This window comes from Toxotes jaculatrix, chromosome 8, assembly GCF_017976425.1.
Source record: "Toxotes jaculatrix isolate fToxJac2 chromosome 8, fToxJac2.pri, whole genome shotgun sequence".
Taxonomy (NCBI): Eukaryota; Metazoa; Chordata; class Actinopteri; family Toxotidae; genus Toxotes; species Toxotes jaculatrix.
The window spans coordinates 15,613,781-15,641,220 of NC_054401.1; the positions used below are offsets into that span (position 1 = coordinate 15,613,781).

Genomic DNA, 27,440 nt, shown 5'->3' on the forward strand with positions numbered 1-27,440 from the left:
AAGAACTGTGAAGGAATTTTAAAGAAGAGTGTTTATCCCTGAGAAAATGGAGACATGCACTCTCTGTGCCTGCAGCAGTTGTCATATGACAGTGGTTTGGTTCACCTACACAGACTGAGGTTCCAGTTTGTGGTGCAAACTGATCCATGTATTTGGCCCCACCTGACCTGCCGCTCTCTTCAGTAGGGTTTATCTCCCTTCTCCTCAAAGTGTTGTTAATCATCACCCTGCAGGGACAGGAGACACAAAAGCTGAGGAAGCACACACACCTCATTGATGTCAGGATTGATTGCAGGGTCAGAATTAAAATAGGGTGATAATGTGACTTGTTGACCTGATGGGGATTAACTGCTGAGAAAAGGACATAAACACACACATACATTCTTTCTCCTTTATGAGGACTGACATTTTATTTCAGTGATTTTATTTTCCTCAGCAAAACTCTGTTTATACTTTCTTTAAGCTTCACCCAAAATACATACATAAAACAGAAAAAAAAAAAAAATCAGAATTAAGTTAGGACCCACAAAATGTTTTTTGTCACTTCACAATTTTTGTGATGACACACAGTATGCTTCTCATAAAGGCAGAAATAAAAAAAAACATACACAAACATAGACTCCCACTAAAGTTTAAAATATTTTGACCTCAAATGTAATTCTGTCTTCAGAATGGAGAATGTTAATCAGCTCTTCTGCTGAATTAACTTCATGTTGGCTCGGCCGTGAGAATACTAATATTTTGCTTCCAAGCAACTGAATACTGGCAACAAGAAATGAATGAAAACATGGCTCAAAACATCCACATGTCTAACCTTTGCTCCTCTGCTTCTCCTTCTTCTTCTCCTCTCTCTCTCTCAGGTGGTCAGCAGAGGGAGATCATAGTGTCTAAATCTGACACTAAGGTGTTAATAACAGATTACAGCCCCTCAAAAGACTACACTGTCAGTGTCATCGCTGTCAGTGGCAGCGAGCAGAGCAGACCACTTCAGGGCAGACACAAAGGTTGGTTCATGCATTGTATTGTTTGTTTCTATTCTGTCTATTGTGCTGTACTGTGTTGCTCCCACATACTCTACAGTTCTGCTCCACAGTATCATACTCTACTCTTCTGTTCAGTTATCCCCTGCACTACTCTACTCCTGTTATTTGACACTACATGACTATACTATTCTCGGAAATCTTTTCTGTCTCCTTCTTGTGTTCTCTCCTCTTGTTTCCTTCCCCTCTTCTCCTCTCTGCTAAACTTTTTTTCCTGATATGCTTTAGTGTACTCCTCTGTCTCCCCTCTCATCTTCTAGTTTCCTCTCCTTTCTTTTTTCTCCTCTCCTCCTGTTTTCTCATTTCCTCTCCACTCCTGTTTCCTCTCCTCTCCTGTATTTATTCTCCCCCCTTTCTCCTCTTATTTCCTTCTCTTTCCTCTCATTTCCACTCCTCTTTTTTTATTGTCAATGCTGTATTTTACTTTACTTTATTCTGCTCTATTTTCTGCTCTATTTATGTCCATTCTCTCCATATTCTGCTCTAATAATAGATAATTCTCAGTTATCTACTGTAATCTCTTTGTGCTGTATCTGTGTATATGTTGTCCTTATTAGCATATGTAGACCCAGAAAGTGAAGAAACTCTAAAATAACTGCTTTTTAGTCTATGGGATTCTACTAACATGTCATTGATCTTTTTTATCTGCTGTAGCTGAAAGAGGTAAGAGTGACGGAGGAGACGAGACTGAGCCCCAGAGGCTGACTGATTCAGTTGCACCTCCAGAGGATGCCAACGAGATCTCTGGAGGTAGGAAAAATGCACACAAACACTGTTTCCAGGAGTGGAGGCCATATACAAATGCCGAGTGAATTGCGCTGAGTGGTACTGTGCTTAAAGTCCTCCAGTCAGTTGCCATAGTGATGTTTGGAGGTAGGAAAATCAGCCGTTGGTTCTGTCTCTAACACCTGCTCCATAGATCAGAAAGCCAAAAATATGAGTCTGGTGACCGTCCATGTCCAGTTGGATCTGAATGTGAAGTGTATCCCCTCATGCAGAGTTTATGCGCAACCGCTTAACGGCAAAATCCCCCTTTTGAAGCAATACCCAGACAGACACTGGCCTGGTGGTCTGCTTGCCCACCAAGTGAGAGTAAAGATGCCAAAATCCATCTATCCCTCCCTGGTGAATCATTCACAGTGGTGCTTTGTATAAACTCTAGGTGACTGTGACTACTGATATTACGCAATGAATGACCCACACTGTCTCTTCACTTGTGTCTGCGTGGTTGCCTTTTAATTTGACAAGACCGTCTGGTTTTCTGTCTGCTTGTTATTGAAACCAAGATGTTCTTTCATTCGGCAATATTAATGTCCTCATATATAAATGTCTAATATTTCGACCTGTTATTCTCTGAAATGTGAGAGAGAAAAGGAATGCATTCATTTTCTTTATTGAGAGCGTGCTTGGATAGAAACTGTCCTCTATCTGTTGATTTCTTTACCACAACTGTGAGTTCAGCTGTGAATCTTTGGCTGTAGAGGAATTGATCATTTGTAAAGTAGTTTTCTGCGTGTGTTTGTGAAACCAGGACGTAGCTGGTAATTTGAGTGACACTTGTGATATGTCACTTTCTGTGACATTTGTACCACATCTTTGTATCCTAATGTGCACACAAAGACAGAATCTCATTACTCGGTGGTAGGATGCTCATTATTTAAGTTAACTTCCTTTAGGTCGGCCTGTTATTCGGTTTTGGTTGGATGATCATTTATCATAGGGCACTAAAAAAAAGTGGAGGCTCAGAGATATTCAGGAAGTTACAGTTATTGAGTCTGGTTTAAATAAGTCCAGCCTCCATTGAACTGCATACTGCATACTACATATCATCATTTTTATGGGCTATAACCCTTATGTCTTATCACTATATAATTTTACTCTATAATGCTATATGTGCACTTAGCATAGTTGCTGAAGAAGCAATAGACGGACACACACACACCACACACCACACACCACACACACAAACACACACATGAAAAGAGAGAAAGCATCACTGAGCAATTAACCATGTTATAAAACTTATTTATAGACACTATGCATCTGCGGATATAATAATAAATTAGCAAATAGGTGGAGATAAAAACACATCGATAGTAAATCAGAACAAATTTCATAGTGGGTGCAACTTTAAAGTGCCCTTTTCACAATGCATTAACCTACGTATTGAGCTGTGGAAATGTATTGGATTCACAACAAATAATGTGTGATCGTCATGCCTACAGTATATTGTGTTTCTACAGTTATACAACAAATGGTGTTTAGATTCCTCATATCATAATACTGTACTGTTGCTATGAACTATGCCACCTTTACAGAAAGCATTAAAACGTGGTCTGAAATGCTATAAAAAACCAAAATGATATTTTTATGAATCAGCAAACTGAGCCCTGCTGTTTTACCAGAGATGGGAATTTCAGTAGATTTGTTTTCAGCTTCCACGGACTGATTGTGTGGTTCAGTTGTGGCAATTAAAATGAGGTGGTGCAGTAAAATCTCTGCATCATAAATTGTGCGGTGACTTTTATTTTTGTGTGTCTGAAAAAAAAAACAAATCCACTTTTGATTTGTGCTGTCTCCAGCCATAGAGATCAACATGATGTGTTAGAGCAGAATTGAAGCTGTTATTGTTCTGGTAAAATTCACAGCTGTGCCTCTGGTCCAACACATCTGGTTACAAAATCACCAAAAATCTTTCATGTGAGCTCATGCGGTGAACCTGCCTGCAGTGCACTTGATTGCAGAACCGAAACTACTACTGAAGCCAAACTGTAACTTTATAAAGGTAAAAATGAATGACAAACTAAAGTAATGACTCCCTCTGTCTCACACTCACACAGACAGACACACACTCAGATGTTTAGATCTTTGATGTTCTTCTCCTTTGTTTCTCTCTTGCTCTGCTCCTCCTCTCCTTCCTGTCAGTAGGTAGATTTATAAAGCTGGATTTCCTTCAGTCCGCTGTTATCAGAGACACTCACCATCCACTGCGGCAGAGGTGACCTTGATTGGTGTTCTGCCTTGTACCTGTTGGGGATTATAATAATATCCTGCTGTGCATCAATAGAATCGGTGAATGTGCTGTGTGTGTGTGCGTTAGTGCCTGTGTGTGCGTCTTTGTGTACTGTAGTGACGATGATAATGTCTCACAGCGGGTCAATAGAACCTGCTCTTGTATTGTAACATGTGACAGCTTCTCTCTCTCATGCACTGTGTGTATTTATGCTCTACAGTGATAATACCAATGTCCCACAGTGCTCCAAAGACATGGTGCTGTATGAAGTCTCCCTCTGTGTGTGTGTGTCTGTGTGTTTGTGTATTAGCAATACTAACCCACCGCTTTGTTCCAGAGTAGTAATCAGCTCGCTTTTATGTCAGGGTGGATTGTTTACAAAACCTTTCATTAACAGCTGGCTCATGCTCTCATCTCTTCTCTGATGTGTGTGTGTGCGCGCGTGTGCGTGTGTGTGTGTTTGTAATAGGCACCAGACAAGTCAGTTATCTTTTTTGCATTCTTGCCAGCTGTGTGCGCATAACCTTTTATATGTTTTTTTATATGTCACTCTCAAGCAGTTTTAATATAATTACAAATTAGTTTCAATAAATTTTAAATAATTTTAAGTAAAAACTGCAATAATATGAATTTCCCTGCATGAACTACTTCCAACATTGTTTTGCTTCTCACTTTGGTTTGCCAAGGTCACAAAAAAAAAAGCTGAATAAAGAGAAAGGATATGCAGCAGAGTTAAGCTTGTTATCTTTGCCTGCCTATATCAAAAGCACCCTGGCCAGCGTGTGTGTGTGTGTGTGTGTGTCTGTGGGTGTGCCTCGGTGTTTGTGAGCATATTAGTGAGGTGGATTGAAGTTGGACAGATGTGTTTTAAAGTAGAGGGGAGAGGGCCATTAGCTAAAGGAAGTGTCATGAAACTTCCTCCACTCTCAGTAAAATAACTACCTTAGCCACCCACTTTTGTTCTGAAGATACTCCACAAATTACTTAACCGTATCTTGCAGAGCATAACCACAAGCTGCTGTGAACTAAACACAGGCTGTTCATTTCAGGGGCTTTAAATGAAACAAATTTTCTGTCTGCTCTTGGGGTGTCATTGACTTAGACTGGCTCTGAGCAAACAGGAAAGGCTTTAATGGGATCTTTTACCTTGGTTTGTAGTTTGGAGTCTGTCCAGGTTTCCCCATATTGATGTCAGTCATTTCCAGGTCTGTACCCTGAAAGTCAATGATTCGAACCATCGGTCAGGGACTCCCGAGTCAAATCTCAGTTAAGAGAGACGAAGCATTTTTTTTTACAGCCTCTAAATCAATCAGTGATCTGTGCGCCGGATTCAGCTGCTCACTGCTGGAAGATGTGAAGAGAATTCCTTTTTCCCTTGAATATCAGTTTCTCAGTCTGATATGTCTGCAGAGAAAAGCAGGATAAATACCTTTGCATGCTGTAATAATTTAAAAACCTAGACTACTGTGCATGCTAGAAATAACACTCAAATTATAAAAGAAAAAAATGGCATTCTGATCTGAAAGTGGTCCGGTTTACTGTGATGCAACCAGGACATCCCTACAGTTTGCACATTTACTGCTCAATCAGATTAATCTTTGAGCCTTCGTAATTTGCTGCCGTTAAATGAGGTGATATACAAGTATTATCCTGTCAAATCAGGGAAGTTATTTTCTCATGCACTCTTTGTTAATGGGTAACATCAGAGAAGCATAATTACTGTCGACTTATCCCCCTCTAGCCAACTTCCAGTAATTACCCTGAATACACAGGACACCTACTATCTTTCTTTTTGCAACTGATAATTGAAAACTTAACTACAACATGTGTGGAGCGTTTTTATTTACGCTTTTCAAAGAGAAGATATTTTTTTTTTTCTTTGAACATGAAAAGAGGTGGGAGAGACACACATACACCCACATACTGGGTAAGTCATAAAGTAACAGAGACAAAGGCAGTGAGAAAATATCGGTTTCCCTTGTGAAAATGTGTGTATATGTGTGAATCATTCATAAATCTATAATGATGTCTCAGCAGGTTAGTGACTGAAAAAGAGAAGCTGCTTCATTGAGAGCACTGAAGTGTGTGTGCGGTTAGATTACCGTACCGTAGTCATAAATATTTACCATTTGTGAACTATTTCTTGCTCATAAGACCAGTGTACTTTGAAAGTTCTGGCTGTGGAACTACAGGACAGAACTACCACAACTCATCTAAGTGGTCTCTTTTCTCTTCATCCACCTCATCCCTAACAGAAACAAATCCCTAAAGTTTAGATACATATTTATCTTACAAATATTCATTTGTAAGTTTAATTTGTAGAAATTGTTGTAAATCTGCTTGTGATAGCATTTGAGCAGCTTTATTCTAAACTGGAAAAGAAAAGGCAGGTACAACAGAGGCAGGCCCTCATAACCACTGAATTATGAGAAAATAAAGATGATAACAATTGAAAAACATCTTCAGGCCCTTGTCTTCTGGAGAGCCAAGCTAAGTTCGTCATACATTCACTTCCCATTTGTTTCTGTCAGTTTCAATTCTGCCAACAAAAAAACTCTCTCTGGGCTCTTTAATCAGCTGGCTGCATTAAAAAATGGCAGGTCCAGTACTTGACATTTGCACTTTATTCTCCCTGTCCAAAGTGTCAAAACATCAAAATCTACTCACTCTATTTACTCTTCCCCATAACCCCCCCCCCCCCCCCCTCGGCTTTTTTTTTTGACTGAGACAAGGAGACAGAGCAAATACTGTGTAATACTATCATGCTCTGGGACCTGATGACATCAGTTCGGGAGGTTGCCATCTTTGTTCACTTGATTCAGTGGATCCATCATGGTTAACTGCCAACAGAAAGCAATCCCAGAATGACTTTCAACAGCGCTTTCATCATAGTCACATTGATATCTATATACTATTGTTATTACAATAGTATTGTGTTATTGTTTGTTTTTTTTTGTTTTTTTTTTAAAGACCTGCACTACAATCCATAGAGCAATGCCAGTCAATGGATATCAATGCCTGTCTGTCGGTTGGTGGGTCTACCATTTTGCTTCAAGCTAAAAAGTCTCAAATAAATCTATGATAGACTAATATAATGCCCGTTTAAAGCGTTCCTGTCTGTAAAGTCTGCCCTGCTCTATGTAACATCTATGGAACCTCTCATCCAAAAAACTTCACAGTCAGTCCTGCACTTTGGGCCCTCAGCAATACACCTGCAAAGTTTGAAGTCAATCAAATGACCGGTTGTCAAGAAAATCAAAATACAGACAGACATCAATGATGCCCAGAGGATAAATCCTCTGGGGACTTTAGCGATCTTCCTGCAGAAAATGGCCTCATCAGAAAAAGTACAACATGGAAAACTGACCTGTCGTGGCCGTGCAGACAGTGATTTTTCTTGTTAGAGTTGGTTCCTTTTAACTATAATCATGATTACTCCTGAACCTTAACAAAGTATCTTTAACTATAGCTGCCTATGTTATCTCTCTCTTTCTCTCTGCAGTTCCTCACTAAAAAGTGTCCAATAAAAGCAACATTTGGCAAATTTTCTTTTGTCCTGCCCATAATAATGTAAAAAAAACGTAGATTTTAGTTCCAGTATCTACTGTATTTACAGTTAGCCATTGCTGCTGGTTTCACCCACGATTCATTCATTCAAAGTTAGCGAGGAATTCTGCAGCCAATAACAATAAATATCTGAGTTTCGCTTATCAAAGCAAGAACAAATCCATTAGTGGCCCCCTGTGCAAAAGAGTAATATATTTTCATTGGAAATTGGCCCTAAACAATGTTTCCTCAAAAATAATAGCCATTATTTGGACAGCTGCGTAATCTTAGATCAGAGGACATCTGTGCATGTGTATGTGTGTGTACTGAAGGTGTGTCCATGACTGTATTTGTTACAAATGTGGGTCAGTAGCCTCCAGTAGTAAAACAGATGGTTGTCGCCTTGCAGACCATAAAAATCTAACAGATACTGTAACTCAGCACTGGCTTCCCCTAGTCAAAGCTTAATGCTGCGTTTTTTGGATGGACCACAGAGGGAAAAAAAAAAAAGTTTATAACAACAGTGAATTCCAGTGGAACAGCTGAATATTTTTAAACAAACTATATTTACCAGCTGCAACAACGAGGCTGGTGTTGTTTTCACCTTGTGAGTCTGTGTCATCGTCACACCTGCTGTAGTGGGAACCACTACAGAGGGAGTTTTTAGTACTTTGTCTGTGGACAGATTTTGCGACTGCTATATTGTCCCAACCATGCAACATACAATCACAAAACTTTACAGGTGTGTATTTGAGATCAAAATGAAGGCTGAGTTGGAAGGTGGGTGTGATCTGGCCCTTGGGTACTGAGTACTCATGTAATAATGAAGTAATTACTACTGCGTACTCTGCATACTCATGGGTTGGAACATCTAAATACTGAAGGGCGTCTCGCCTGGAGTGAGCTCATTGCAAGATGGGCTATAGTTCAGCATATTTAGGCAAGTACATGAAGGTTAATGAAATACTAAAACAGTGTAAATGTTAATGCAATAAAGGTACAGATACATTTCAGTTTTAGCTTTCATACATTGAGCAATCGGAGTGCCATGCCGACAGCGTATACACACACAAGTGGAAATCACTGAGCAGTAAAGGACAAAAGCCTCTCCCTTCCTCCATGCTTTGGTGCCTTTTTCAATACATATTACCTAATAGGATGTGAGTGGAGAGCTGCCTTTCTCGCTCCCTGACTGAAGCTTGAAACCAGCACACACACAAGCAGACACACACAGACTGAACCCAAGGGACAGACGTAGTTAAAGTTGAACTGGAGGCCAATGAGATTCTGTTGACATTCGCCACTCTGATGGTGAGAGACTATTCATCACATCTGCAGAGGGTAACAAATACACACCTGGAGAGCGAGGTTTCTGTATTTATAGCCAACTTTAACTCCTAACATTATAATTTATTTCAGCTCTAGCGCTCTCTAGCAAGGTGTGTGCACGTGTGCGTTCAACTCTCTATATTTATCATTTTGTTAATTCCCAGCTTTAACACTCATTTAGTCTAAATCTCTCTATCTCTGTGTGCCTGTGCACTATGTGTTCATATCTGTATGAGAGCCTGTGTGTCTTCCTTTATTTATTGCCTTATTAATCTCCAGAATTATCAGTTACAGACTCCCTCTGTCTTTGTGCATTTTGGCCCGCATTTAATTTAATTTAACTTCTAGCCCAGTCAGTGTGAGGCTTAGTGGCTACACATGATGTCAAAGGTTTGTGGCCAGAGAGATGTGTCACTAGGCTGACAAACAGCCAAAGAGACTGAGTGAGGAGGCCAAAACCCATACCACAAATGAAAGGAGACAAACAGTGAATGCATGCAGCCCAGGCAACTGACTGGTGTGTTATCAGTTCCTTTGAGTGCCTCTTAACATTACATCAGTTCTTTCCATTTGAGAGCAAAAAGAGTCAGATATGTATATCATAGCTAAAAGCATGAAAGGCTCCGAGAAATTTAAAATCAATGTTGTGGATGTGATGATTCACAGATGATGTGAAAATGCACAGTTTGACTATGAGCTGCTCTGTAGCGTGAAGGGCAAAGTAAGGAGAGCGTGAAAGGGAAGTGTTTAAAGAGAAAATATTAAAATAAACCAAATTGAAAAGTGAGGTGACAAAGAGCGAACTCAGGTAAATGTCCTCCAGAAACGCACACTTTGTCTCCATTTGCCTCGTCTCACTAAATGCTTTTTCCTTCATTGCAAGTTGCGTTTCAAATTTTGTTTTGGACATTGGCCAGCTACTGAATTATTCCTGCTCAGAGGAACTAAAGAAATATCATCCTCACACACGTTGGGTGTGTTGTGCAGAGACTTAAGAGCAGATCAGCCATTGCTTACTTGGACGTGTGTGTGTGTGTGGTCTCTACAGTAGCCAGACTTCTGTCCTTGTCCTCGATTAAGAGGGGTTCATGGCTGGGTTGAGCTAATTGTATGACAGTAGTTAACAAGTGCATGAGTGTGTGGATGTGCTAATGGCATCACGGTCATTAGAAACAAGGACTCCTTAAGTGCAGAGGTCAATTAGAATAATTAGTGCCCACTTCCTCCCTGATTTTCCCCTGCTGTAGTTTCTGTTCCCTAACTCTTCATGGTCACAAAGACATGTTATACAAACTGTATATTCTGTGGCTGTGGTATGACTATACTATATGCTATGCCTCTTCAGCCTTACCCCATTTTCTGCAAAAACAAGTCTGCTGCAGGTGTAGTTCATCCAATAAAATAGTTGAAAATGGGTTTGAAAGCAGGCATAAACCACTGTGCATGCAACAACAACTACAAAGGGGTAAGATTATTGCAGTGGAAACTGCTTGAAGAAATGCAATACATAGCTTGACAACTGATGTGAGTCATTAGAAGTGACATTTATTCAATTTGAACTAAAACACACCTTGAGCATCTTTCTGTTTTTCATAATTTACTCATTTTCCTCCCCTGCTGTCCTGCTGTTTATTTACCGTATTCTGTTTTTTTTAAGGTCTGCGCTACCTCTTGCTTTATATGGCACATTTATTGCTCTTTGCCGCCTATATACTTCCCTCGTTCCCTCTTTATGCTGTGTTCCCCTCTTTCTAGCTCTCATCTTTGTTTTACTGCCTGACCTTTCATTACCTCCTTGTCCTCTTTCCCCCCTCTCCTCTCTTTCATTTTTCTTACGATTCACTCCTCTTTTTTCTTCCCTCTTCCGCCTCTTGTGATCCCCCTGGTTTAAACATTGTGGTTGACGAAACGCATCAGCCCTTGAACTTTATTTTTAAATGACACCAGATTCTCTTTTAGGTTGGTAAAATTAACCACATCCTTCTATTTTTTTTTAGCAAGGCTCATTCTTTGAGGCTTCTGGTTAAAAAAAAAAAACAAAAAACCCCCAACTCTTCTATTTCATCATTTGTGGAATATAGGCATGCCATTGCTCTGTTTTTGCATAAATTTCCATGATTTTCCAGTGGCTCATAATAACTAGTTTAGCTGCAGTAAATCCTCCTCACACTATGTCCTGGCTTATTTTCCACCACAGAAGTGCTTACAGTTACCTTCCCTTGATCTGGTGAATGTATACATCTGTCAAACAAATACTGGCTTGTGCTTGACTAAGACCAGCTAAAAGACAGGAACAGAGGAGTGGAGAAGTAGAAGGGTGGGCTGGGGTTGGGGGGGCTGGCATGCAAACTCTCCCTCCTGCAGAATTAATAATTAAGCCAGTATTGTACTAAATAGTGACAAAAAAAATCGTAGTTTAAGAGCCACACCTGTCTCTTAAGTTCGTACCATGTGCGCATGGAGCTAAAAAATAACCAGATATGATAAGAGGGGTTCAGCTTTGGAAATAGAAACCCACACAGTTCAACAAGTTTGTGTGTGAGTATGTGTGTGTCTGTACCAGACAGAGATTAGAGGAAGACAAACAGAAAGAAAAGAGCAAGGCAAGGCAAACAGAGAAAGGTGGAGTTGAGTAGGAGCAGAGAGCAGCAGTGTATAGGCCGTGTGTTGCTTTCAGCATACACATAGCGTTTGTTCTGTCAGAACGCCTGTGTACTCACTGATGCGGACTAGAACAAGGCAGTGGATTAAAGATCAGGAGGCCAAGCAGGGAAAGGTCTCGGATTACACCTTAAAACTCGCTGGATCACACTACTTACACACACATACACATCTCTTTCTCTCTCTCTCTCTCTCTCTCTCTCTCTCTCTCTCTCTCACACACACACACACACACACTCATACACACACACTCACGTAGTGTAGGCCCACAGGACTCACAGATGAATATGAATGTTTGTGCCTGGCTGAGTTTGTCTGAGTCGCTCTCAGGGCCACTGAGCAAACGACAGGTGTATCAATCTGCTGCCTGTCTCCTGATTGAATAAACAAGCCAATAAAACAAAGAAAATCTAGTTTTTGAGCTCTTGTGTACCACTAGTGGTTTTTTTTGGGGGGGGGGGGGGACAACCTGGGAGGCTGAAACAGCTCTCTGAATCTAACCTTCTTAAGTTACGATATTGAGATGGTTGCTAGTACTAGATTCCTTGCAGTATATAGCAGTCAGATATTTGCTTTACTGGGTGTGTTTTTTTAATTATTTCATGATATATATTTTTTTATTTTAAGAACCAATAAACAACTAACAGGTTATTGACAAAACAGTTCCAGCTCATGGTCCATTTAGTAGCTGTTACTAAAGTTACGTTCATGCCATGGAGTTTTAGATGGTTTGGATCCATGTTGACTTAACGGTTGAGCATTAAAGTTCATTCTTGGCTTCATTCAAAACAAGTAGCTACATTTGGAGTTTTGGATCATATGACATGACCTCTGTCATCAATGATGACAGGTTAATTATAATCGTCACATGAGGTCAATGTTCATTGTCGGAAAAGCACTGAATTTTTTTTAAATTATACTGCAAATAATATATAAAATTAATTCTATTTATCTGCTTCAGTCTCCAGGTCCTGGTATTGTGCATGTGGGCTCAGTGTTACTTCCTCATGTCTTACTGGGACACTTGAATAGAACGAAGTTGTCATTAACCTTTTCCTAGTATGACAAGTTTATATGTGTGCTGTGAAAAAAGTCTGTGCCTTGTAATTATTAACTAAACGCTCTTTGCATCTACAGGTGACGAACCAATTAGAAGTACATTATTTTCTTGGAAGTGAGACTAGTGGAATTGTAATGTCTCTTCTTCAGCACATATGGTTCAACAGGTGTATGCTAAGTTATGATATGGAACACAGGCCTGCAGGGACGGTTTTTCACTTCATTATGGCTTCATTGTGGCTGTCTCTTTAAATGTGATCCACATTTTCATCTCAGTTTGGCACAGCACTTAGCAAGCACACCTACACATGAGCTGATGAGGTGGAAGGGAACAGACAGTATTGAGTTAAAGTGGACATTTTCTCCACAAAATACAGGAAAATTGCTCATATGGCTCTACATGATAAACAGCAGGCAGGGGAAATGGATCTTATAACTATTCATCCTGAAATGAGGAAACTTCTTGCAGGGGTGACGATAGAAGAGACAGTTCACCCACTGTATGATATTATTTCCATTTTCATAATTTCACTGAAGTTTATTTCTCATTCTGAGTGGAGTAATGCATTAAAAATCAAACATATCAGCTTGTGTTAAACTATTTGGGAATAAGTGTCCAATTATTTTTGTAACAAATTAGCCTTATCTTGGAGGTGCTCCTCTCAAGTGCTCTTCTAAAAGTAGGTTCGCCCAGGAATCAGACTTTGGTTTGGGAGAGTAAAAGAAATATGCTCCACTAATGTGGGGATTGTCACTGCTACTATCCATCTATCCGCATGCCTGTCAATGTCCTCAATGTTAATTCCAGATACTGAAACACAATCACACTTAACTAGAGAGAGATTGAAATGACAGCACAGTCTGTCTGATCCCTGGCTAAATCGAGGTCAGCAATAAATCAAGGCCGGCTGGGAGGAACCGCTGTTAATGAGAACAGAGAGAGACAAAGAGAGCAAGGAGGGAGGGAGAGAGGAGGGAAAGTTTTCTAAGCAAGGTAAATGTGCGTGTGTTTGAACATGTGTTGTGTGAGTCTCTCTATGTATTTATTTGTCCGCTGTGCATACATTATTCTCCCAGCTATATCCATATGTCTGAGAGAGTGTGTGTGCTCCTTCCTGGGAATTGGAGATTACAGAGCAATCTGCTTTGTTTTAATTAAACTGATGTGCTTTGTGGATAACATGTAGCCTATACGTGTATGTTTTTAAAGCGCTTTATTTGTGTTTGTGTACTGCTACAACTGTTAGTACTACAGCACTTACTGCTACTAACTCTACTGTGCTTGTCTATATCATCTGTCTCTTCCAGTTTTCACTCTCTGTCACTGCCTGTCTGTGTCTGCTTTGCAGCCAACAGTGGCTTCCATTGTTGCACTCACATTTTGAATACCCACGTCTCTCCACTCCCACACAAGTTAATTCAATTGTCTGGGAGCCACATACTTTTTTTCCCATAGCTCTGCAGACTGTCCTGTGGGCTGTGAGTTGTAAAATGTGGTTTACAGTCTGTCTAATCACGTGCTCGCATGCCAATTATGGCTGGTGCTTGTCCAATTATGTGCTCGCATGTAAATGGGTTCAGTGATGGCAGCGTCGTTTTCTAATCGTGTGCCTCTATGCAAATAAGATTCAAACGTAGTTCAGCCAACTTCATGGTTCACAGTGAGTGAACATAGACACATGGACACAAATCTGTAAATTCAGCTTGAGGACGCAACATGTTTGAGGAATGTTCAGGGTTTGCAAAGCAGCTGTGAAACAGGGCTGGATTGTTTTGTGCTTTTTCAGTGTAACCTGTTAAAATTACTGTAATACCAGCACCACTCATACTGATAAAGAGATTAGATGTGTTTTTGTTCAGAGAGTGTGTTCTACGGTCCCTACATTTACTAGAGCTCTTTGTGTGGGAAGTTTTCAATAGGCCTTTTTCACTGAAGATATTTTGACATGTCACAGCAGAAAAAGATTATCAATGGCTGAATTTCATTTCAGTTACACAGTAGTCACTAGTCACAAGTCACTGTGATATCATTAATGTTACCAGCACTATTAGCTTTTTCTACTTCGCCTGGCAAAATGTCTGCTGTGAAGAAGTCCTGCACGTTGAGCATTTAACATCTGTCGAGGCTGAGGATGGGTGTGTTTAGCTGGTTGTAAATGTAAATTGCTTATGTCTGCGACAGAAACCAAGTGTTTCTGTTCATACCCGAATATTTGTAGAAAGTGAATTGCATGTTTGGCGACCAACAGCTGAAAAAAGGCTGCATTTTTGCATTTGTGAAACAGCTGTTATAATGAACATAATCGCCATGCTACTGTCACTAGCTACTGTTAGCAGCTACTCCAACCGTGTTTAACTACCATAACCACAGTAAATAATACATTATTACTTTTCAAGCCAAATACCATCACAGCCCTTGGACACAGACATACTTTCTCAGATGTCGGTCTCTCTTTAGCTCATGTTAGCGCTGGTGGTTTTCTTGCTTGATTTTTGGCCAGTGTTTAAATTAAGCCAAACAAAGTTTCCAACAGCTTTCAAACATAAAAACATTGTTTAGTTTAGTTTCCATGGTGAAACCCACTGCAACATGGGAAGCAAGTAAAGTTCAAATGCTTGGTTCGTGTCGATTATACCAAGATGTCACTTAGGTTGAATGAAACGTGGGTTTTCGGCTCCAATAGCTGGCTGAGCTGCAACACACTATCCAGCAGAGAGAGGAGAACGGGCCAAGCTTTACTACCAATTCTGCCATCCATTACTTTAGAAAATGTCAGTGGTCAGTGGAACTAAAAAAGCTGATACAGTAAATGTAATACAGATGCAGAGATTTGGGAAGTTATGCAGGTACAGATATGTCCTCCCAAGACAAATACCGTGTGTGCAAATAAGTTTAAACTTTGGCAAGTGCACCTTTAACTCTTACCTTTATCCTAACGTCAAAACTAACCTTAAGCATGGCATCTCTAATGTTGAAGGGCCTGTTAAGATATTAATGTCTATGAATGTATCAGCACTGAACAAGATTTTCATATTTTTTCTATCCACAAATGAACATGAATGCCCACATAAATAGAAACACAAGAACACTCACGCATTATGTTAGAAGCCGACATGCCTTGTGTTCTGCAGTGGCGTTTTGTTTTACTTTATGAAGTGTTTAAGACAGATTTTAGTGCCAAACAAAGCCTGTCTTTTATTAGTTAACCACAGAGATGGACAGAGTGAGATAGAGGAGTGGAGAGAGAGGCAGAGAAGAACAGGGGTAATTGTAGACTTGGAAAAAAAGGAAAGACTTGGCACTACAGAATCTGTCAATATATCTGTGGAATTTCATCAAACCCAAACACAGTGTTTTTGCCTTCTCACCGTCTTTCTTTCTTCCTGCTTCACTTGTTTCTCTTCCTCCCTTTCACACTTTTTCTCTATTTCTCATGTCTGCACACGGACACAGTGCTCCACTGTTCCCCAGTAACTGTATTTTGACGTGCAGCAAATGCGTTAGGCGGGAAGAGAAAAGGGGGGGGGGGGGGGGGGGGGAAGAGGTAGAGAAGCGGAGGAGAAGAAGAAAGGCAGATGGGGCTCAGAAGGAGCAGGGGGACCTTTGACCAGCCTGCTGTTGTCTGGCAGTCAGGCACAGAGCAGGGAGGAGGGATTCAATAGCAACTACAGGAGTTTGATTCTAAAGGGATTCTCTCTGACATTCATTTTTGGGAGGGAGACACCATCAGGTGCACGTGTAGGATCCTACTCTTTCATCCGTTCATTTCCGTTCCCATAATATTAAAATGGACTTCTGTTTGCGCTAGTTAACCCATCACTCTTTCAATTTCTTCTCAAAAGATAAGCTTATATAGTAGCATGTGTGTCTCAGCCAGCTATTACTTTCCTCTTTATTATGTGGCCTCTGTTTTTTTTTATATGTTAGGATTAGTGGCTTCCATACATTATTGATTTGTGGATTAGTGAGATGCATCATTTCTCTAAATGTTTGTCGATATTGGATCAGTGGCGTCTAAGATATCATAGTGCATGATACATGGCTGAGTGAACAAATGATGGGTTTCCCTTAGTGTAATTTTGAAAAAGGGATGTATTATAAACAGTGATGTATTATTAGCTGACATTTTTGCAAAAATCGTCCTGGAAGATTTTTCAAATTGATAAGTGATATTTGAAATTTACATGATGAAGGTTTTCTCAAACTAGGCTTCAGTGAAAGATGGAGAGAAACAACTTGGTGTACATGTACATTATGTGTAGTACAACAAATTTCCAAGCAGCTGCTGCAGTCAGAGAGAGCACTCGACTGCTTGATTATCAGTGCTAATAATTGAGATTATAAAAAGATGAAAATACATTCATTAAAGCATATCTGAAAAAACACAAAATCACAAACCTTTTACAACAAGGTAGCACAACCCAATAAAATTAACAAAGCATGCAACCTCACTGCATTTAGATTGGTTTGTATTTCATTAGTTAATACAAACCTTACATTAAATCTAGTGTTGCTTGAAATGAACTGTTACCCGGTGTTTAAGAAAACACACAACCTGAGCACAGTAAAATGAGAATGAAACTCAACTTTGACTCTCAACTTTAGAGTAAAACTCAAGGTCAACTCGTGTTTACTGACATGGTTTATCTGCAGTGGGCAGTTATGGAAGTGGTTTCTCAAACTGCACAAGACTAAACGGCAGCAAATGATTTCTTCAGACGCGACCCCTCATATCCACCTAAACTGAATGTTTACAGAGGTCAGCAGGGATAATGTGAGGGAGATTATTGGTTCAGATGTAAAACACCAGTGTTGCGACTTGCTGAAGGACGTTCTCACCACCCTGCCAACAACAGAAGTGGGAATGGGCCAGTGAACTGTAATTAGCTGTAATTACCGACCCTCTAATCCTCTGTTTACCATCTCCTTCATCAATCTTGATGGCTTTTCACATTGCACAGTACCCCACTCTAACTCTCTGACTCTTTCATCCTTAACCATTAAGTTCCCTGTCTTTCAATTAAACCATTGTCAACAGGAGTTACTATAGATACTAATACCCTCTGAATATCTTAAACTTTTTTTTTTTTTTAATTATAGAGCAGCTCCTTAGTTGATCTGTGTCTTTGTGTGTGCATGTGTCTTTTAGTCTTCTTTTCACTTTAAAAAAAAAGCTTTTCTGGTGTTTAGTTATGGTTCTTTCTTTCTATTCTTTTACCTTAGAGTTTCTTTAAAGGCCATGCTTGTTTGTTTTGTAAGAAGGGAAGCTCTACAAAGAATCCTCTTTCCCTCTTTGGCCTTTCAGCCTTTCGGCATTTACTGAAACTTCTGGCTTCTCTTCTCTTTTCTTCTCTTCTCTTCTCTTCTCTTCTCTTCTCTTCTCTTCTCTTCTCTTCTCTTCTCTTCTCTTCTCAATAGGGCATCATACACAATAAGTTTGTTTAAAAGAGCGCTGCTTTCTCCGTAAAATGATTAGGGACATTTTGGCAAAATAGACACCTGTGACCATTGTGTACCTGAACCCTGAAGGATATGTTCACAATTTTAGCTTTTTTTTCAAAACTTTTACCTGAAGTGTTTTAGAATAGCATCTCAGTTTTGTATGTTATGCGTTTGCAAAACAAAGACTGTCATCAGCTATCTCTCGACCTTGTCGTCTTCTCTTCTCTCCTTCGTCTGCCGTCTGTAGCAGATGGATGGTTCAAACAGTCAGACAGACACAGACAGCAGACAGAAGGCTCTGTCTGGAAAATCACTTCTTGAAACGAATACCTGCATGGCTTATCGTCACACTGTGTGTCTTTTATGAATTTAAAGCTTGAGATAGTGTTGGCCTGAGATGATCGGACAAATAGCCCCGGTGGTAGAGTAAATTTTTTTTTGGGAAATAAATAAATAAATGAATAAATAAATAAAAGCATTGCTTGCCAAAAGCATGTTTCACATTGTATTGTGTATGTTTAACAATCTTTTTCCTTCACACTACTTTGGATTTCTGATGACTAGTGTTTAAACTGGGAAAGAAATTTTCCTTTTCCCACCAAATAGCAACTTTACTTATCCTGTTTTGAATGATTTTACAGTTGATAGTTGGCAGTGCACCAAGAGTGACACACAAGGGAAACAAAATTGTAACAAAGGTCTTGGGATTGACTCGGGCCATTGCAATTACCCAGTATACACCTGAGCCACTAAACTAACATCTGTTATGGTGAGAAACTGAACCTTCCACTCTCCTGTCCTAACAGAGAAGTAAAAAAAGCGAAAAAAAAAAAAAAAACTGCTCTCCCTAATGTGTTCATGTTGTTAGTTTTGGTGAAAATACACATAAATTATCTTCATTGGCTCATATTGTATCACTGCACTCTACAGTCTTTATCTTAATCTTTTAAATGTACTGTACTCAACAAAAATGCAAGGTAATGATTGGCATTTCCTTGAATCAGCATTCCCTTTTATCGCTTTTCTTCATTTAGACACAAATGTCCAACCTTATCAGCATGTTCTGGATTATTCACTATTACTTTTGAAGACAGATAAGGGATTTATGATGCAACTTTAAGTGGATGTGTTCATTTTCAGGACATCGTACTGGGCAGGATGACAAGATAAGCAGTTATGGAATTGTGATAAATGAACCAGTGGAAGTGTGTGTGTGTGTGTGTGTGTGTGTGTGTGAGAGAGAGAGAGAGAGAGAGAGAGAGAGAGAGAGAGAGAGAGAGAGAGAGAGAGAGAGAGAGCGAGCGAGCGAGCGAGCGAGAGAGAGAGAGAGAGATCCGTAATTGAATTTTTTAAGGACACTGCATCATAATATAGACGTTGAGGGTGTTTCTTTGTGAACATAAACTGTGTATCTGGCATTTATGCATTTGTTGCTAGTGTGAGTGGATGTGACTCTTCCCATAATACTGACTCCTATTTATCCTGACTTACTACTTTCAGGTGGGAGGTTTCATGTTCAGATTTCACTTTGAAACTGTCTTTCTCATGAAGTGATTCAGCGTACAAATATCTTGCAGAGAGATTAATTGCAATTGGAGAGGAGAGCTGTTTTGACTTTAAATATTGTCCATGTTTTTAGAACAAGATAAGAAGAAGACATGCAGGATGTGTGTTAGAGTTTGGGTGGTCGACTATGGTTTGGATGTATGTGTACTGAGGTCACTGTACTGTATTCAAAGAACATAATTTTTTTATTTAACACGGTTTCTAATTTTCTTAGTTCTCTTTCTGGATGTTTGGTTTACAGTGTGTGTTTTATTCAATAAAGGCATCCTGAAACCTGCCGACTTGAGGTGTGCATTTTTTGTGTTTTCTGAGTTTTGGCTGAGAAACATGAACATTAACAGTAAAATCACTTTTTTTTCAATAGTAGTTTTGTTCTTTATTCAGTGTTTGTCCCCAGCTGTGTTCAACTTTAGCACAATTTAAATCTCTTCTCACCTCTCATATTTTATTTTACCACCACAGAGACTGTCGTTAGCAATCCCTTTGACCTCTTTGCTTTTCTTTATGCAGCGGATCAGTTTGTGTGTCGCACTGAAGCCATTGCTGACATCGTGATCTTGGTGGACGGCTCCTGGAGTATTGGTCGGATCAACTTCCGGCTGGTCCGCATGTTCCTGGAAAACCTGGTCAATGCCTTTGATGTTGGCATCGATAAGACGAGGATAGGTTGGTCTCTGCTCCCTTTCCCTTTTGAACAGATGGATACACCATGGGGACAATATGGTCCTCTGATGTTTGTGAAAATAATTTAATCATATCATATCTGTCAAGTACTGTTATCCTTTTGTATGCTACTTGTCTTGGTATCTAACTTTGAAGGACCAATGTAAGCAAATGACAGGTTGTAACATCAGTTGTAACATCAGGTGTAAATTTGGTGTGTGTCTGTGTGTGTGATTGTAGGTCTGGCTCAGTATAGTGGTGATCCAAGGATAGAGTGGCATCTAAATGCGTTCTCCACTAAAGAAGCGGTCATTGATGCTGTCAAGAACCTGCCCTACAAAGGAGGAAACACTCTTACAGGTGCTGGATTTTGTTGATACTACCAGTTTGTTTTCCTGTCAGTACTGATTTACTTTGTTAAGAAGATCCAAACCAGTGTTTTTTTTTCCTTTTCTTCTTTATGCATACTTTTTCCTCTTGCATGACATCTTGCTCACCCTGCCCTCTGCTTTATATCTCCCATAAATAACTTTTCCCTTTTTTTTCTGACTTTCACTCGGTCCCCTCTCTCTGTCTCTTTCCAGGCCTTGCATTGACTTATATCTTGGAAAACTGCTTCAAGCCTGAGTCTGGTTCACGAGTTGGCGTGCCCAAGATTGGGATCCTAATCACGGATGGGAAGTCCCAGGATGATGTTATACCGCCTGCAGAGAGTCTGCGTAATGCCGGGGTCGAGCTGTTTGCTATTGGTAAGAGTGGGCACAAGATTCACATCTATACCACAATGAGTAAAAAAAAAACTTCTTGTCTCTTTAAATCACATCAGTCCCACTGTTGTATTGTCCTTCTATATGAAAAACGACAGTCACATCAGTAAATATAATCCAACCAATCACATTTGTCCTTGTCCTCCCAGGTGTGAAGAACGCTGATGAGAATGAGTTGCACTCCATCGCCTCAGAGCCGGAAAACACTCATGTCTACAATGTGGCTGACTTCAACATCATGAGCTCTATAGTAGAGGGTCTGACCAGAACAGTGTGTGAACAAGTGGTGCAGCAAGATAAAGACATCAAAGAGAGTAAGGAGGCAAACAATGAGACAGAGAGTGAGACTCTCATGTGCAGTGATGTATGCGTAATATATCTCAGATAAACATTTTTGTGCATTTACATGCAAACTGGAGTGGTAACTGCACTCTGCAATATCACTGATCCCAGTTATTTGAGGCAAAATAAAACTTTATAAGTATGTGATCACTTTGGCTCTTTCTAATGCATTCTTAAATGATTGGATGATTGAAAGTCACATTGAAATAACAAGCTTAATGGCTGCCATAATCACAAAGTAGGTGTCGTTTGGTGTAGTTCTAACGCTTTTTTATTTAGGTAAGAGATTGTTGATGGCCAGAAATAGTTGTATTTAATGTAACAATAGCAGCCAAATGGGAAATGATATCCTGCTACAAAATGTTGATTATTTTAGGAAACTCCATCTCTTCTTTCTCACTCTTTCCGCCAATAAGTTTCCACCTCTGTGGATATAAAGATGCAGGATGGAAAACACAGGAAAGGGGATGTCTTTAAAGGGACATCATAAATCCAGTCTAATGTGCTCTGACTATATTTCAACACTATCTCCTTTACTCTGATCCTAACTGAATGTGAGTTTTTCTACTTAAAAGTTACTCACTGGGAGTGACTCTGTGTAATCTGATGCAGTCTGTTTTCTTATGCGTCCCTTTTCTTCTCCTTTTATTTCCTCAGAACAGATACCAGAGACGACTGGAACGCCACTTGACCTGGCTACGTCAGAGGTCACGGCCCGCAGCTTCAGGGTCTCATGGAGCCACGCCCCCGGAAATGTAGAGAAATACAGGGTGGTTTATTATCCTGCTCAGGGAGGAGAACCGCAAGAGGTGAATATTGTGTGAACATCGCTAGAATTACTGTATTGAAAAAGTTTAATCAGGAAAATCTGAGGGAGTAAACCACTACAAACAAATTCATCAAACAAATTAATCACACAAAAAAATCTGTGTTGCTGAAAGCACAAAGCCCAAAAGCTATGATGATGTTAACTGTTATCTGAAAGCTACACACGCATATGCTTTGAAGCATAAGTAAGACCTTAAAATACTGAGGTCAGGACACTCAGTAGGAGCACAGAGAGGTGGGTTTAGGCCACGGTACATTCTATTTTTCCATTAGTTTTACTACACCCAGGAGTTATCTGGGGTCCTCTGCCAGGTGTATAGTTTGAGCTCAGTTTTTCCTTAAGATGCTGGTGGTATCATTCATCCATACCCCTCTCTCTCATCCCTCCATTAACAACTCCCCAGAACATCCGTGCAGGTAATGAAGGTTCACTAGAAACGATACTCTGGCTGATCTAGGCACCTGCTTGATTTTTCCAGAACATTTGACCACAGAAACTATTAAATCTTTTTGCTTAGCTGGGTTTACAGGGACCAGATGTTCTGGAGCCACATGTGAGGAGACCTTTCCAGCTGGCTCAGCCCACATCTAATCTGTATCACAACTGTCATCCATTCAGTTCAGAATGAAAAATATTCTTCAGCTTCAGACGTTTGTGCTTTATCCTATTCAATAAATCGATTGTATTTCCCCTCCTCCTCCATTCTCTTTCGATCTCTTTCCTGCCCTGCCTTCCCTCTTTTTCCTCTCGTCCATTTGTCATTTTCATCTTCCCCCATTTATTGTCCTGCTTTCCATTTCCTCTGCTGTTCTTTGTCCCCCTGCCCCTTACCACCCCCACTCCCCCATCCATTTCCTCACCCCATCTCTCTTCTCTGTACTCCTATCCATCTTTCACACCCCTCTTCCTCCCCCCGACTCGCCCTCCTGCACCCCAGGCTGTAGTGGACGGCAGTGAAACTTCAGTGGTGCTACAGCATCTCAGCTCTCTCACTGAGTACCAGCTGGCTGTGTTTGCTGTGTATGCAAATGAGGCAAGTGAAGCTTTGAGAGGATCAGAAACAACCTGTAAGTTTATTCTCACGCACGCACACACACGCATGTAGAAATGTACATATGAAACCTCACACTGATGCTTCAGTCAACAGCTGAGATCACAAGTTAATAACAATCACTTAAAAGTTTGACAGCCATGGAAGGCAGACATATTGAAAATGATACACTCATAATACGGCAAGATAAAAGCAATTTTATGCATGTTCACAGTGTTTGAAATCTTTGCAAACCTCACTTAAAACTTACAACCAACTCACAAGGCTTTGTTTGTAAAGTTTATTAGTGTGATTGTGCCTTGATTAAACTGAGCTATGTGTGCGGTCGTGTGCGTGTGCGTGTGTATGTGCGTGTGTGTGTGTGTGTGTATAGTGGCCCTTCCCACTGTGACGGGCTTGCAGCTGTTTGATGTGACTCACAGCACCATGAAAGCAAGATGGGACAGTGTGGACGGGGTGTCTGGCTACATGCTGCTCTACGCGCCTCTTACAGATGATGGAGACTTGGACGAGAAGGAGGTAGCGAAAGAAGGAAAAAGAGAAAAAAGATTTATTGAGTGAATAAATTATTGTTCAGTTCATAGTTATAAATGGCAACTTGGCAACAGAGTCCAAACCTTTGCGTTAAATGCTGTAATGTGTGCATTTGTGCATCTTTGTCCACAGGTCAAGGTATCGGATGCAGTGACGGAGCTGGAGCTGGATGGATTGATCCCTCACACTGAATACACTGTCACTGTTTATGCCATGTTTGGAGAGGACGCCAGTGACCCTGTAACAAACCAGGAAACTACATGTGAGTAATGCACATGCACATTCATACAGTTTTTATTTTCTGTCCTCATGAGGGCCCTCATTCTCAACCTTTATCCTAACCCTGTCCTCAAACAGCAATAAGCGAGGAGTGGACAAAACATCCTCTCTTTCCAAAAATATTCTCAGTCTCAAGGTCTAAAACTCAAACTGTTACTCACAAAGCACAAAAGCCTGCAAACTCATATCAAATGTTTCTTTTCTTTTCTTTCTCTCTACAGTGCCACTGAGTCCTCCCAGTAACCTCCAGTTCTCTGATATCACCCATAACTCGGCCCACATCAGCTGGGACCCCGCGCCCAGAGGAGTTAAAGGTTACCGCATCACATGGGTCAAGATAGACGAACCAGTCATGGAGAAGGTGTGTGTGACATGTGTAACTATGATTTTATGTGTTAAAGATGACTTAATTATATTCGACAGCATTTGTGTTTGAGAGCGTTTGTGTCTGGGTGTGAAGACTGGAGGAAAGTATTGAGAAAAGAGAAAGGAAGGAAGGAAGGAACGAACGAAGGAACAAAGAGGAGATTAAATGTAGGGATTGTTCTCCTCAGTATGAAAAGGTCAGACGAAAATGAGTATTGAGTACAGATATAAATCATCTTGGAAAATAAAGAGGATATTGTAATTACACTGTGTGTGTGTGTGTGTGTGTGTGTGTGTGTGTGTGTGTGTGTGTGTGTGTGTGTGTGTGTGTGTGTGTGTGTGTGTGTGTGTGTGTGTGTGTGTGTGTGTGTGTGCATGTCCATAACTACAAGTTGCATAAACCTCTATTACATGCAGATAGAAATCAGAGCCTGTAGGTTTTTGTGTAGATATGTGATGCGTATGTGTGTGTGCGTCTGTCAGGTGGAGGTCGGTCCAGTCAGCTCTTATGACCTCAGTGGTTTGACATCTCTGATGGAGTACTCAGTGGCCATCTTTGCCCTGTACGACGACGGCCAATCAGGGGCGCTCACCGATGGATTCACCACCAGTAAGAAACTGTCACATTAATATGCAATAGTTAATATTTGGGATTCATTACAAATCTTAAATTCAGATACAAGTGGATGTAGATGAACAATGTTGCCACCGGTGGTAATTATCAAGTAGATTTGTCAAAATTGTCTTCCTCATTGGAGTTATTCCATTTCCCAATCCCCATCTCTGCTGAGGATTTTATTGTCTCAATTTCCTGAAAATAGTTGTATCAATACCATTAGAAGGCAAGCCATTTCTCTCATAGTGCCAAACAGTGTTGAATTTTATTACCCCTACTGGTCCTTCTGCTACTTTGGCTGTGTGCCCATCTCATTTACACCTCAGCATAATAGTCCAGTCACATTAAAAGGTCATTTCACTGTCCCTGACCATTCTGTCACGCTAACAGATATTGATTTGTAGAAATATCACTCCAAGCTACAAACAGTTGGGCTCCAGTGCTGAGTCAGCTGAAGGAAATGTATTTCTGGCAAGAAACTATTAAACTACTTACTCTAAAGGGCTATGTTGATTTTTATTTATCTCCTGGCAAACTTTGTTCAATGGACCAGGTTTGAGAAAGGGAGCTCCATGAGCTAACACAAATGTGTCAGCCCCTTTTAAGGTTTTTAAGTTTGCGGAGTGGGAAATGGTGGGAACCTGCATGATTAGAGTTCACACCAAAATGCTGTGGTGCAACAGTGTTTTTGTAAGATGTAACTAAGGTAATTGCTGGACAAACAGTTTAAACTTGTGCAACAAATTGGCCCCAACAGTCACGAAAGCAGCAGTTTAATTCCCGGCAAGTCATTATAGCATGCTTCAAACTGAAGCTAGCTCTTGGTTATATGGCATTTAACAGAACTAGGTCAAAACATGGCTAATGGTTGGACCGCCCTTTATCTGTTTGCTTCTCTCCTACTCCCTGTGCTCACATACACAGTAATTCCCAGTAAATTCACAATAAAGCTGTTCTCATTTACATGCTTTTCTGTGTCTGCTGTCAGACAACAGAAAGATTATGAAATAGTGACTGAAACGTGGCCCATTAAGGCGACAACAGACATTCGTGTTGCAGTCCTGCTGGTGCAGTCCAAAATAAAAAAAAAAAAAACCCAGTGAGCAACGAGCAAACACAAAAACAAGCACATGCAAATGTCACACGTAAATTTACATTATAATCATAACAGCATTAGGACTGATACATGAATGTACATTAAAGACAAAGAAAAAAGAAAAAAAAGTGAAGTGCAGAAAAGTAAATTCTCTTTGTCTCTCAGCTCCAGTTCCTGGTCCTCTGAATCTACGCTCCAGTGACGTCAGCACAAACAGCTTTGCAGTCAGCTGGGATCACTCAGCCAGTGACATCGTCCTTTACAGACTCTCTTGGGCACCTTTCACAGGTGGTGACACAAAAGAGGTGAGTACCAATAATATACAGCATTATATATTATATATGATATTATATATATTATATCTGCGTTTGTTTTAGACACAGTTTAGCAATAAAATTGATATGTTAGCATCAAAAGATAAATAACCTGCACAGACTCTACAGTACTATCACTATCTCTAGTTCCAGTGGAAGTGGCTGCTCTCTGTGCACCCAGATGTAGGGAGCCTTTGCATCATAGACCTGCATATAAGCTTAGCCACTATACTAGTAGCAGGTAAAACCCCTGGAATGGCTGAGTATAAATAAAAGCTGAATAAATCTAGGAATTAATGGCTTGGGTATTTTATTACCATGATCTGGAGTTTAGAGGCAGCTGGGAGGCAGCGATAGAGCCCTTAGGTCTGTAAAAATTTGTGTGTATTTGTGTGTGCATGTCGTGTGAGCGTGTATCTGTGTGTTTGTGTGTTTTGCTGAGAGTCATCAGAGCTGAAAATAACACTCTGGGGAGTTGGAGAGGTGGGCTGGTAATACTGCCAGAATAGAGAAGGGGCTTTTCTCTGTCTCTTATCCACATCCTGTAAACATGAATACACACACACACACCCACACGTAAACACGCATTTACATCTACCACCAACTGCTTTGTATTGTTATATCTGAGAGATTAAACAAAATGCAATTCAACAGTCACACAGACACAAATTTGCAAACAGAGTGAAAGATTATTCACATTAAATCTTGATCATATAGATATTCACAGGAAGATTGGATTTATTTATTTATTTGTTTGTTTGATTTATTTATTGATTTATTGATTTATTTGTTTCACTGATATCCTGATTTTTGAAAGCAGCTTTTGGGTCTTGTTGTGCTCTTCAATGAAATGTCTGACTGACTTTCTTTAATCAGGCAAATGCCACAGGAGGCAAAGCTGTTTTTCTGCATAAAGGAAACAATAC

At 40.2% G+C, this 27,440-nt stretch overlaps 1 protein-coding gene across 1 annotated transcript in view; it reads left to right on the forward strand.

Moving 5' to 3' along the window:
- The window catches only part of col14a1a (collagen, type XIV, alpha 1a), a 123,352-nt gene that overhangs the window by 14,981 nt on the left and 80,931 nt on the right, over positions 1 to 27,440 (forward strand). Inside the window, exons 4-16 of the mRNA XM_041045335.1 lie at positions 861 to 1,004; positions 1,695 to 1,790; positions 20,168 to 20,323; positions 20,561 to 20,680; positions 20,905 to 21,069; positions 21,237 to 21,401; positions 22,087 to 22,238; positions 23,196 to 23,325; positions 23,683 to 23,828; positions 23,976 to 24,105; positions 24,344 to 24,483; positions 24,972 to 25,098; positions 26,366 to 26,505. Of these exons, the coding sequence (XP_040901269.1) occupies positions 861 to 1,004; positions 1,695 to 1,790; positions 20,168 to 20,323; positions 20,561 to 20,680; positions 20,905 to 21,069; positions 21,237 to 21,401; positions 22,087 to 22,238; positions 23,196 to 23,325; positions 23,683 to 23,828; positions 23,976 to 24,105; positions 24,344 to 24,483; positions 24,972 to 25,098; positions 26,366 to 26,505 (1,811 nt within the window). The remainder of the gene's footprint in view (positions 1 to 860; positions 1,005 to 1,694; positions 1,791 to 20,167; positions 20,324 to 20,560; positions 20,681 to 20,904; positions 21,070 to 21,236; positions 21,402 to 22,086; positions 22,239 to 23,195; positions 23,326 to 23,682; positions 23,829 to 23,975; positions 24,106 to 24,343; positions 24,484 to 24,971; positions 25,099 to 26,365; positions 26,506 to 27,440) is intronic.